The sequence below is a fragment of the Platichthys flesus genome, chromosome 18 (genome assembly GCF_949316205.1).
Source record: "Platichthys flesus chromosome 18, fPlaFle2.1, whole genome shotgun sequence".
Classification (NCBI taxonomy): Eukaryota; Metazoa; Chordata; class Actinopteri; order Pleuronectiformes; family Pleuronectidae; genus Platichthys; species Platichthys flesus.
The window spans coordinates 19,860,725-19,873,303 of NC_084962.1; the positions used below are offsets into that span (position 1 = coordinate 19,860,725).

The window sequence follows — 12,579 nt, forward strand, 5'->3', positions numbered from 1 at the left end:
CACAAGTTTTATGGACATTTGTTCAGCAGTTACTGCTTAACCCCACCGAAAACCAACCAATGGCAGACCAATTTCTAATTATTTTATTTCCTCTCCTGCTAAATTTCATTGACTTTTGATTTATTAAGCAATCAATTTAGCATGAAAACTTATGAGCAGAGATGGAAGAATTTATTGCAGATACATTACTTCCACTTGAAATTGTGATGCTCAGACTTCCTCTAATGATTCAGTCCATACGTTTAAACCAGCATTGAAAGCAATATTCTTGCCGTCAACTTTTGTTACAAAAGCAATTAAGTTTATTCATAAAGCATATCTCATAAAACCTAGATCTACATCTTGTGTTTCACATTTTAATAAACAAATGTGTGAACTTGGACGATAAAATAAAATTGAAGGTAAACCAGATCATAGTTAATTAGAAAGATAAGACTGTATTTGGAATGATGACCCAACAGAACCAAATTTAATCTCCATCAACATCATAGACTTCACAAACCAGTCACATACCTGACATAAAACAGGAAAGCATTTAAAATGTCATTTATATTTTTAGGATATGCACTCAATTTTTTACAAAGATTTTGAAGATATTCATACAAACTATAAAAAATTACTGTTGTAAACACTTATAGTATAATAACAAATTAATATTCACTGGAAAGCTCAATTGTCTTTAAGTTGTGTGAATTTTTAGATGCCTTTTCATGTCTGACGAACGACAGAATCTTTTCCCACATGTGTTGCAGGCGTACGGCTTCTCACCTGTGTGGATTTTCATGTGGACTTTCAAACCACTACTACTTACAAAACTTTTCTCACATATTTGGCAAGAATTCAGCTTTTCACCTGTGTGCAGGCTCATATGACCTTTTAAACCTGACTTAACTATAAACGTTTTCCCACAGGTGTTGCAAGAATACGGCTTCTCACCAGTGTGACGTCTCATGTGGACTTTCAAATCACTACTACTAACAAATCTTCTCCGACATATTTTACAAGAATATGGCTTCTCACCTGTGTGAGTTCTCACATGGATTTTCAAATCACAAATACGAACAAAACATTTCTGACATATTTTACAGGAATACGGCTTTTCACCTGTGTGTAATCTCCTATGCTCCCTTAATGCTGAAATGTGGTTAAAGCTTTTCCCACAGCTTTCGCAAGAAAATGGCTTCTCACCTGTATGGGTTCTCATGTGGACTTTCAAATTGCCACTACGTACAAAACATTTGCGACATATTTTACAAGTATAAGGCTTCTCTCCTGTGTGAGTTCTCATGTGGACCTTCAAATCACTACTACTTACAAAGCATTTTTGACATGTTTGGCAAATATACGGCTTCTCTCCTGTGTGACTCCTCATATGGACTTTCAAGACGCCAGTGCGTACAAAACTTTTGCAACATATTTTGCAAGAATATGGCTTCTCACCTGTGTGAGTTGTCATATGCCTTTTTAATGTGGACATTGTACTGAATGTTCTTCCACATATTTTACATAAAAATGGCTTCTCACCTGTGTGGATTCTCAGATGAATTGATAAGTGACTCTCATACACAAAAGCTTTTCCACAAGTGTCACATTTGAAAGACTTTGTTTGAGTTTTAGAGTTAATCTCTGAAATGGGACAGGTGTAAACATTGTTACTGTGACTCCAGTTTTCATTAACACTATCCTGAGGCTTTGGCTCTTCATTTCTTGTTGATTCTGAATCCATATGTTTTCTTCTGTTCTGAGCTTGGCTCTCAGCTACAGGATAGTTGTGAGACAGGAGCTGGTGCTCACCGTCTGGTTCTCTGTGGTCACTTTCCTCACAATGAGGAGTCAACATGCAGGTTTCAGTCTCCTGCTTCAGTACGAGCTGCTCTCCCTCCTGACTGGTGCAAATTTCCTCCTGTTCCTCTTTAATCTGTGGAGGTTCTTGTTCCTCTTGGTCCAGACTGGAGCTCCTCTCCTGGTGACAGAGCTGCTGGTCAGTGAGAACCTCCTCCTCCTTACAGACATGCTGCTGTGGGAGCTCTGGAAGAACAAAGACACCAGAGACAAGTAAGAGCAATAATAGTCAACTTAATACCAACAAATAGGAACTTTAAAATTAATTTGATGGCTCAGTGACTTAGAAAAGGGATAGTGGAGCCTCTTCATGACTCCCAATCTTCACCCTTAATGGTCGTTCTTGATCTATGTAACGTTGGGAGCGAGTCTAATCTCCTACTGTGAGAAATGCTGAATTGTTAATCAGTTAAATTATTGAAAACAAGTGTTTATCTCCAATAATCCGGGACCTTTTTTTTTAATAATAAGAATCCTAAACACAGTTTGGTTGGTTTGTTGCAGCCACCGCTCTTCTGGTTCAGGGATCCTCGGTAATATCCACAGTTCTGTTGTGTTTCAGTTTAGTGAATGGGACCACATAGAAAGAGCTTCACCCAATACAGTGAATGACTTTGGTTTTACTCCACACGAAAACCACTTTATCGCTCGGACATGGCGCCCAACAACATTACTTAACATATGTGGCTGCAGGGGGCGCTGTCAAAATAAGATGCACTTTTATTTATCCTCCTTAGAGGATATTCACAAAATGACCCAGTGGCGTGAGAAAGTAGACACGAGGGGGGAAATATTGTAAGAATTTAAAGTATGAATAATAATAGAAATATGGTTCACGAAAAAACTGAAATAACGCTTTATGGAGATCAATTTGTGGTCATGTGCTATTTGTCCATTCTTTGTAATATACTGAGTACAAACCGTGCAGCAGTTCTTCCCTGAGATATAGTTTTCAGTGTTTGACAGTAGGAGCTGTGGCTGAACCTGAGCTGCCTCCGTTCAGGACAGGGGTCATCCATAATTGTTTAAGGCCTCTGTATGCTTCTCCGACTCCGTTAGGGACGGATCGGACGGACACTTCTTCATTTATAGTTCTCCGGTGCTTAATTTAATTCGGTGCCAGAACAGTAGGTGGCGCAATGAAAGACAAGCTTAGAGAAGCCTACCTCATGAGCTCTCAGAAGAAGTCCATGTTCACTATTTACCTCCTCCAGGCTTTCCTCACACACAGTGTACGATGGCAACTAAATAAAATAAGGTGACACCCAGGGGGTCAAAATGTCTATGTTATTGTTTCTTAGAGCAGTGGTTCCCCGGTCTTGTTTCGTAACTGCGTTGCTAGTTCCACAGTGCCATGATAGCCGTGGAATTAAAGTCATGACAGCATGTTTTTGCAAAGTTACCACCGCAATGAGCATGGTGGCTAGGACGCTAACGCTGTTTTATAAGTTCGTTATAACCGTTTCTGACCGTACACATGCCGCCAGGGCTTTAACCAGCCACCGTCAGCTGGACAACTCAGCTGGCTTAACACACTTGCCAAATTAATCGTACAATCGTAGTTGTGTTTGGGTTTATTGTGATATATGAAATGAAACAGGAAGTTTGAGGTCCGGAAATTATGTCATTCCGAAAGGCAGTCGTTAGCGGACCAATCACAGCCAAGGGCTATCCGTAGGCTCTCCGCCATTCCGACGTGTAGTTAGAAAAATCAGAGCTCCACGAAGAGCTCTCCCTGGAGCTCGGAGAGGGCGTTCCACGGAAAAGAAGGCGGTCCATCTTTCCGTGTCCGTCAAAACTGAGAAGCATACATAGGGCGTTTAGTTTTTACTGTCATCCTCTTCTCAGTTACTGCTCATTGCTAAGGGGAAATTATGTCACGAAAATGGGGAGGTTAGAAAAATGAAGGTACGGCAGTGAGTTTCAGATTGGACGGTTAAGGGGAAAGTTAAGTTGCTATATTTGGTACCAAATATTATTATTTTAATACTTGTGAAAACTTTGGTCGATGTTATGATAGCAACAATAAAGGAGCATTCATCCTAAAAATGTATTGATGTTGATCTTCATTCAACAATTTAGTATAAAACCTATGGTTACTTATTTGGACCTGGTCTATTGATGTTTGGATTTGAAATCTGTTTTGTTGCATTTTCAGCAAATAGAATGGAGATTTCACAAACTTGAAATAATAAAAAAAGCTACTGGAGTCAATTTGTTCATCGATTCGAGGTTTAACGGTCTGTTGTTATGTCTGAGTGGAGAAAACAGAAAGAAACAAGTGGAACACTCTGTCTGTACTGACCGATGCTGTGTGCTTCCATGTCAGGTTTAGAACCGGTCTCCAGAAGTCTGCGCTGACGATCGACCTCTTCTTCGTACTGGACGATGTTTTCTACAAACTGTGAAGATCTCCTCAGCAGCAGCTGTTAGCCTCTGAAATACTGAACCGAAGGCATCACTGCTGCGTTCACTACTTTAATATTTACCCGAGACACGACCACACTACCGTCTTACAGCTAACGGCTAACGTGCTCCTAGCTAACGCTGCTAGCGCTGTCTGTTTACTTCCGGTGCATTGTCAACATCCGGAAGAGAAACATGATTTGTTCTTTTATTGAAAAAAAAAAACAATAATAAGAATAATAACATTAATATCATATCTTCAACTCATATGATTTCCAAATGTGTCAAAGAAAAGTATCTTTACCCAGAGTTATTGCAGTGAAAGGAATTCTCACCAGTGTGAACTCTTCTCATCTGGACCGTTAGTTATTCACTGAGAGCTCTCGCATGTGTTCTGCTGTGTGAATCTTCTCCCACTGATATTGTAGGCGAACAGCTTCTCACCAGTGTGAGTGCTCATGTAGAGTTGTAAATGACGACTTACTGAACTGCCAAAAAAACAACATTGTCAAGAATATGGCCTAATTTGATGGGTCAGCTTTATCTTGACATCTCAAATGTTTATAGTACCCCCTTCTGACAGATGTGGAAACCTGCTTCGGTACATTCACGCCAATGTTGGAATTTACAATTAGATTTTATTAGTTATAATACATCAAATCGGGAACATCAGTCTGAGGAACCAGAATTGAAAGAAATATTCTAGTTAGGAAAATAAAAGTTTATTATGTGGCACATTTCATAGAGCTACTACATTTACTACATGAGTTGTGTTAATGTAAAATTTCCATTGTGTAGTAACTCTAAACTTCTCCCACAGATAATGCAGGTGTACGGCTTCTGACATGTGAGGCATCATCTGGACTTTCAAGATCCCACTACTTCCAAAACAATTCAGAATTGTTTCGCAAGAATGTGGCTTCTCAACGGTGAGTTCTAATGTGGACTTTCAAATGATCACCACGTCCAAACCTTTTACCACATGTTTTGCAAGAATATGGCTTCTCACCAGTGTGAATCCTCATATGGATTTTCAATTTGCTACTTCTTACAAAATATTTCGGACATATTTTGCACGAAAATGGCTTCTCAACTTGGTGAGTTCTCAGGTGGATTTTCAAATCACCACTCCTTACAAAACCTTTATGACATATTTGCATGTAAATGGCTTCTCACCAGTGTGAATTCTCATGTGGATTTTCAAATCAAAACTCCTTACAAAACGTTTATGACATATTTTGCACGTAAATGCCTTCTCACCAGTGTGAATTCTCATGTGGACTTTATTATCACAACTCCTTACAAAACGTTTTGTACATGTTTGACAAGAATATGGCTTCTCACCAGTGTGAGTTCTAATGTGGACTTTCAATTCATCACTACGTCTAAACCTTTTCTCGCATGTTTGGCAAGAATATGGCTTCTCACCAGTGTGAATTCTCATGTGGACTTTATAATCACAACTCCTTACAAAACGTTTTGTACATGTTTGACAAGAATATGGCTTCTCACCAGTGTGAGTTCTAATGTGGACTTTCAATTCATCACTAAGTCTAAAACTTTTCTCGCATGTTTGGCAAGAATATGGCTTCTCACCAGTGTGAATTCTCATGTGGACTTTCAGATCACCATTCCTTACAAATCCTTTATGACATATTTTGCATAAATAAGGTTTTTCACCTGTGTGTGTTCTCAGATGAATCTTCAATTTATGCTTGCATACATACGTTTTTCTACAAGTGTCACATTTGAAAGACTTTCTACCTGTTTGAGTATTATAGTTAATCTCTGATTTGGGAGAGTTGTCCACATTGCTACTGTGACTCCTGTTTTCATGAAAACTCTTCTGTGGGTTTGGTTCTTCATTTCCTGTTGATTCTGAATCCATATATTTTCTTCTGTTCTGATCTTGGCTCTCAGCTACAGGAGAGTTGTGAGAGAGGAGGTGCTCACTGTCTGGTTCTCTGTTGTCACTTTCCTCACCATGAGGAGTCAACATGCAGGTTTCAGTCTCCTGCTTCAGTACGAGCTGCTCTCCCTCCTGACTGGTGCACATTTCCTCCTGTTCCTCTTTAATCTGTGGAGGTTCTTGTTCCTCTTGGTCCAGACTGGAGTTCCTCTCCTGGTGACAGAGTTGCTGGTCAGTGAGAACCTCCTCCTCCTTACAGACATGCTGCTGTGGGAGCTCTGGAGGAACAAAGAGACACAAGACAGAGGTTACGAATGTGATGTTAAAATAAAGACAATTTAGTTTCAGATTTAAGATTTAGATACATTTATTCATCCCAAACACATGCACAGACATGCAAATGCACACTCATGCAGGTAGGGAAATTTAATATCTGCTTTTGACCAATCTGGTGCAGGACACACAGAGCAGTGAGCGACCATGTACGGCGCTCTGGAGCAGATGTTGGGGGAGTAAGGTGCATTGCTCAGGGGCAGAAGACAGGGTAGGGAGACTCTTGGATTTTTGGACAGATCAATCAAGGTTCGTCTTTTGTTGTCTCTCCGTGGAGTCGAACCAGAGACGAACCAGAGACCTTCTCTGCCCATAGTCCAAGTTTCTGTCACTAGACCACCGCCTCTCCTATTTGACACTTACTGTGAAAGATAAGGAAAAATACTGACGACTTCTCAGGGTTTTGCACCACATATTGTTGTGTGAGGGTTTAATGTGTCACTGAATCATTTATGTTGTTGAAATCAACTTTTAAATTTATGAACACCATTTTATTCATGAGAGCAACAAAATAAAGTGACTCGCATTGTTTTCTCCCTCCAGACTACAAACACAGCAAACTCAGAGAAACAAGTCCAATGTCAGCCACACTCTGGTTGTACTGACCGATCCTGTGCAGCTTTATTTCAGGTTTCAAAACGGTCTCCAGCAGTCTGCGCTGACGATCGACCTCTTCTTCGTACTGGACGATGGTTTTTTCAAAGACCGTGAATATCTCCTCAGCAGCAGCTGTTAGTCAGAATCAGAATCAGAATCAGAATTCTTTTTATTGCCTTGTATATTTTCACATACAGGAAATTGCCTTGGTGTGGTTGGTGCACTTTACAAACAACAATATAAAAACAACAATATAGAGCAATATAAACATCAATATAAAAAACAACAATATCGAAAAAAAAAAAAAAAAAAAAAAAAAAAACTCTCTCAAATACTGAACTGAAGACATCACTGCTCCGTCCACTACTAGAACATTCACCCGAGACACGACCACACTACCGTCTTCCAGATAACTGCTAACATGCAACTAGATAGTGCTGCCGGCGCAGTCTTTGTTTACTTCCGGTGGGTGTCACACTGTGAATGTCCGACAGAGACAGGGTCAACTTGTCATCTTCATAGTTCAAATGGTTATAGCGCCCCCTCCGAAAGATGTGGGAACCTGCCTCTGTTCATTCACAACAATGTTGGATTACAATAAATTTCTATTAGTTGTAATACAGAGTTAAATCATATTGACAGAATTCAGCATGACATAGAGCAGTCATCATACTGTACATGTATATTTATTTCGGTATCACAGACTGTAAATAAAGATGGATGACAGAACTCCACTCTCTCCACTTTCACACAAAGGGAGGTAAAATGTGTTGGATGCAATTGATGCCATTTTGATCTTTCTATGTTATTTGGAGTCAGAGTCTGAGCAGCCATCCAGGCTGTGGACTTCTCACACTGTTGCCGTCTGGCAGACATTACCGGAGCATCCGAGCACGGACTACCAGACTCACAAACAGCTTCTACCCCCAGGCCATCAGGCTTCTGAACAATCAACACTGACCCCCTTAACAGTCACCATGTACATTCTGCTCCCACACTCATACAAATACACTTACTCCACATATTTTCATTTTATTTAATATTCCCCACTTCTTCACCCTGTATACTGCTGCTTCATTTAACTTTGACTTTAATTTGACTATGTTATATGTTATACATATATTCATATTATTTTATTCAATATTCCCCACTCCTTTACCCTTTGATTGATTTGATTTGAGTAGTGATCGTGTTGTGGAGCCTCAGTGTTGAGATCCTGCTGATCAGCTCTAATGCCAAATCATAAACTCAACCAATCACCAGTCAGTCTCTGCTGTCAATCATGACGTTTCAACGTCTTTTATATCATTAAAAATTGAATAAAAACAAAACTTTATGGAAAAATTAACATTCATCTGGGTCTCTTGCAGATTGCAGGAGTTTAAAAGTCTTATGGCCTGGGGGATGAAACTGTCTCTGGGCCTGGTGGTGCTGACCTGGATGCTGCGGTACTGTCAGCCAGACGGCAGCAGGCAAAAATGCTTATGTCTGGGGTGAAAGGGGTCTTTAATAATCAGGCTGCTCTTCTTCCTGCACCACTGGGTGTAGAGGTCCTCTATGGATTGTAGCGCTGTCCTGGTGATGTGCTGGGCAGACTTCACCACCCTCTGTAAAGCCTTACGGTTCAGGGCAGTGCAGCTGCCATACCAGGCAGTGATGCAGACAGTCAGGATGCCCTCTATGGTGCACCTGTATCCTGGAGTCCATTTGGAGCCTCTGCAGCCTGCGGAGGAAGAAGAGCCGATGTCTGGCCTTCTTCCTGATGGAGTGTGTATGATGGGTCCAGGTCAGGTCATCAGTGATGTGGACCCCGAGGAACTTGAAGCTGCTGACTCGCGCCAACGTGGTCCCGTTGATGGAGAGGGGGGCGTGTTCTTCTCCTCGTCACTTCCTGTAGTCCAGGATCAGCTCGTTCGTTTTGCTGACGTTGAGATGGAGGTTGTTGTCCTGGCACCAAGATGTCAGGGCTCTGACCTCCGCTCTGTAGGCCTTCTAATCGTCGCTGGTGATCCGGCCTATGACAGTGGTGTCATGAGCAAACTTAACGACGGTGTTGGAGCTGTGGGTGGCCACGCAGTCATGCGTGAACAGGGGATACAGAAGGGGACTGAGCATGCAGCCCTGGGGGGCATCGGTGTTGAGAGTCAGGGTGGAGGATGTGGTGCTGCCGATCCGCACCGCCTGTGGTCTGCCCGTCAGGAAGTTCGGTATCCATTCAAGGAGGGCGATGTTGAGCCCAAAGTCTCTGAGCTTGGTGACGAGCTTCAGGGGCGCGATGGTGTTGAATGCTGAACTGTAGTCGATGAATAGCATTCTCACATATGTGTCCCTCTGGTCCAGGTGGGAGAGGGCAGGGTGGAGGGTGAGGGAGATGGCATCTGCAGTCGACCTATTTGACCTGTAGGCAAACTGAAGAGGGTCCACAGAGTCAGGGAGGAGGGAGGTGATGAAGGGTTGGACCAGCCGGTCAAAGCACTTCATGATGATAGAAGTAAGTGCTACTGGGCGGTAGTCATTCAGGCAGAGGATTTTTGTTTTTTTGGGAACAGGGACAATGATGGTCTTCTTAAAACATGCGGGGACTACAGACTGGAGCAGTGACAGGATGAAGATGTCTTTGAACACATCTGCCAGCTGATCTGCACACACCTTGAGAGCTCGGCCGGGGATCCGATCAGGTCCAGGTGCCTTGCGTGTATTGATCCGGTTGAGAGATTTCCACACGTCTTCCCTGGATATGACTGGGGGTCAGCGGTCCTCCTGGGTCTCTTCGATCTCTGCAGCCTGGAAGTTACTCTCAAAGCATAAAAAGTGTTCAGATCCTCTGGGAGAGATGTAGAGTTGTAAATGACGACTTACTGAACTGCAAAAAAATCCCATATTGTCAAGAATATGGCCAACTTTGATGGGTCAGCTCTATCTTCACTTCTCAAATGTTTATGGTGACTCGTTTCTGACAAATGTAGGAGCCCGCCTCTGTAGATTCACGCGAATTTGGAAATTTACAATGAGATTTTATTAGTTGTAATACATCAAATCGGAAACATCAGTCTGAGGAACAAGCATTGAAAGAAATATTATATTTAATAAAATACAAGTTTCTTTCTGATGGACATTTCATAGAGTGGCTACATCTACTTCATGAGTTGTGTTAATGTACAATTTCCATTGTGTATTAACTCTAAACTTCTCCCACAGATAATGCAGGTTTACGGCTTCTGACATGTGAGCCATCATCTGGACTTTCAAGATCCCACTACTTTCAAAATAATTCAGAATTGTTTCGCAAGAATGTGGCTTCTCAACTGTGAGTTTTAATATGGACTTTCAAATGATCACTACGTCCAAAACTTTTACCACATGTTTTGCAAGAATATGGCTTCTCACCAGTGTGAATCCTCATATGGATTTTCAATTTGCTTCTAATTACAAAATGTTTCTGACATATTTTGCACGAAAATGGCTTCTCATCTGTGTGAGCTCTCAGGTGGATTTTCAATTCATCACCACCTCCAAACCCTTCCCCACATTTTTTGCAAGAATATGGCTTCTCACCGGTGTGAATTCTCAGGTGGATTTTCAATTCATCACTACGTCCAAACCTTTTCCCACATGTTTGGCAAGTATATGGCTTCTCACCAGTGTGAATTCTCATGTGGACTCTCAAGTCATGACTACGTCCACACCTTTTCCCACAAGTTTGGCAAGAATATGGCTTCTCACCAGTGTGAATTGCCATGTGGACTCTCAATTTATCACTATGTACAAACGTTTTCTGACATATTTTACAATATGGCTCCTCACCAGTGTGAATTCTCATATGAACCTTCAACTCATAACTCCTTTTATAACGTTTCTGACATATTTTGCACGAAAATGGCTTCTCACCAGTGTGAAACCTCACATGGGCTGTTAGTCTACTACTACTTACATAACTTTTCCCACATGTTTGGCAGGAATACGGCTTCTCACCGGTGTGAGTTCTCAGGTGGATTTTCAATTCATCAGCACGTCCAAACCTTTTCCCACATGTTTGGCAAGAATATGGCTTCTCACCAGTGTGAATTCTCATATGAACCTTCAAATCAAAACTCCTTACAAATCCTTTCGTGCATATTTTGCATGTATAAGGTTTTTCACCCATGTGTGTTCTTAGATGAATCTTCATATTATACTTACACACATACGTTTTTCCACAAGTGTCACATTTGAAAGACTTTTTACCTGTTTGAGTATTAGAGTTAATCTCTGATTTGGGAGAGTTGTCCATATTGTTACTGTGACTCCTGTTTGCAGGAAAACTCTTCTGTGGGTTTGGTTCTTCATTTCGTGTTGATTCTGAATCCATATGTTTTCTTCTGTTCTGATCTTGGCTCTCAGCTACAGGAGAGTTGTGAGAGAGGACCTGGTGCTCACCCTCTATTTCTCTATGGTCACTTTCCTCACCATGAGGAGTCAACATGCAGGTTTCCGTCTCCTGCTTCAGTACGAGATGCTCTCCCTCCTGACTGGTGCACATTTCCTCCTGTTCCTCTTTAATCTGTGGAGGTTCTTTTTCCTCTTGGTCCAGACTGGAGTTCCTCTCCTGGTGACAGAGCTGCTGGTCAGTGAGAACCTCCTCCTCCTTACAGACATGCTGCTGTGGGAGCTCTGGAGGAACAAAGAGACAAAAGACAGAGGTCAAAACTGTGATGTTAAAATAAAAACAACTTAGTTTCAGGTTTGACAATTACTTAAAAGAGGAGGCCAATATTAATGGCTCCTCCGGTTTTATCCTCACATATTGTTGTGTGAGGATTTAATATGTCACTCAATCATTTATGTTGTTGAAATCATTTTTTTAATACCATTTTATTTACGAGAGCAACTAAATAAAGTGACTCGCAGTGTTTTCTCCCTCCAGACTAAAAACACAGCAAACTCAGAGAAACAAGTCCAATGTCAGCCACACTCTGGTTGTACTGACCGATCCTGTGCAGCTTTATTTCAGGTTTCAAAACGGTCTCCAGCAGTCTGCGCTGACGATCGACCTCTTCTTCGTACTGGACGATGGTTTTTTCAAAGACCGTGAATATCTCCTCAGCAGCAGCTGTTAGTCGCTCGCTGATAAACTCTCTCAAATACTGAACCGAAGACATCACTGCTCCGTCCACTACTTGAACATTCACCCGTGACACGACCACACTGCTGTCTTCCAGCTAACTGCTAACGTGCACCTACTAGCTAATTCTGCTAGCGCTGTCTGTTTACTTCCGGTGGGTGTCACACTGTAAAGGTCCGACAGAGACAGGGTAAACTATTTATCTTCACCAGTCAGGCTCTGCTCTCAATCATGACGTTTCAACGTCTTTTTTATCATCAAATATCGAATTAAAACATAACTTTATGGGAAAATGAAGATTCATCTGTGTGATAAGAACGACCTTAAATGACAGCAACCTTTCAACTGTGAGAAAGAGAAGACAAATCATACATTCCTTTATTTACGATGC

General features: G+C 41.6%; 2 protein-coding genes across 3 annotated transcripts; both read right to left on the reverse strand.

Annotated features, from left to right (window-relative positions):
• Positions 1-450: 450 nt before the first annotated feature.
• On the reverse strand, positions 451-4,407 carry LOC133973617 (gastrula zinc finger protein XlCGF28.1-like). The gene is made up of 2 exons (XM_062411589.1): positions 4,148-4,407; positions 451-2,028 (listed from the first exon to the last, which is right to left on the reverse strand). The coding sequence occupies exons 1-2, from the start codon at positions 4,164-4,166 to the stop codon at positions 680-682; spliced, it is 1,368 nt and encodes a 455-aa protein (XP_062267573.1). The 5' UTR covers positions 4,167-4,407; the 3' UTR covers positions 451-679.
• Positions 4,408-4,882: 475 nt separating this feature from the next.
• On the reverse strand, positions 4,883-12,352 carry LOC133973613 (zinc finger protein 391-like). 2 transcript variants are annotated; one of them, XM_062411584.1, is made up of 4 exons: positions 12,054-12,352; positions 11,312-11,737; positions 5,473-6,435; positions 4,883-5,389 (listed from the first exon to the last, which is right to left on the reverse strand). In XM_062411584.1, the coding sequence occupies exons 1-4, from the start codon at positions 12,223-12,225 to the stop codon at positions 5,172-5,174; spliced, it is 1,779 nt and encodes a 592-aa protein (XP_062267568.1). In that variant the 5' UTR covers positions 12,226-12,352; the 3' UTR covers positions 4,883-5,171. The 2 variants fall into 2 exon arrangements, with proteins under 2 accessions (XP_062267568.1, XP_062267569.1); XM_062411585.1 differs by having other exon boundaries at positions 5,249-6,435; positions 12,054-12,351.
• Between the last annotated feature and the right edge of the window lie 227 nt (positions 12,353-12,579).

Bases quoted from the DNA above. Each gene is read 5' to 3' on its own strand.
- LOC133973613 (XM_062411584.1), bottom strand. From the start codon at position 12,225: ATGTCTTCGGTTCAGTATTTGAGAGAGTTTATCAGCGAGCGACTAACA. The intron at 6,436-11,311 runs GTAAAAAGTCTT...TTGTTCCTCCAG, and splicing joins TAACTCTAATACTCAAACAG to AGCTCCCACAGCAGCATGTC. The intron at 5,390-5,472 runs GTTTTGTAAGGA...TATGTCATAAAG, and splicing joins GTGCAAAATATGTCATAAAC to GTTTTGTAAGGAGTGGTGAT.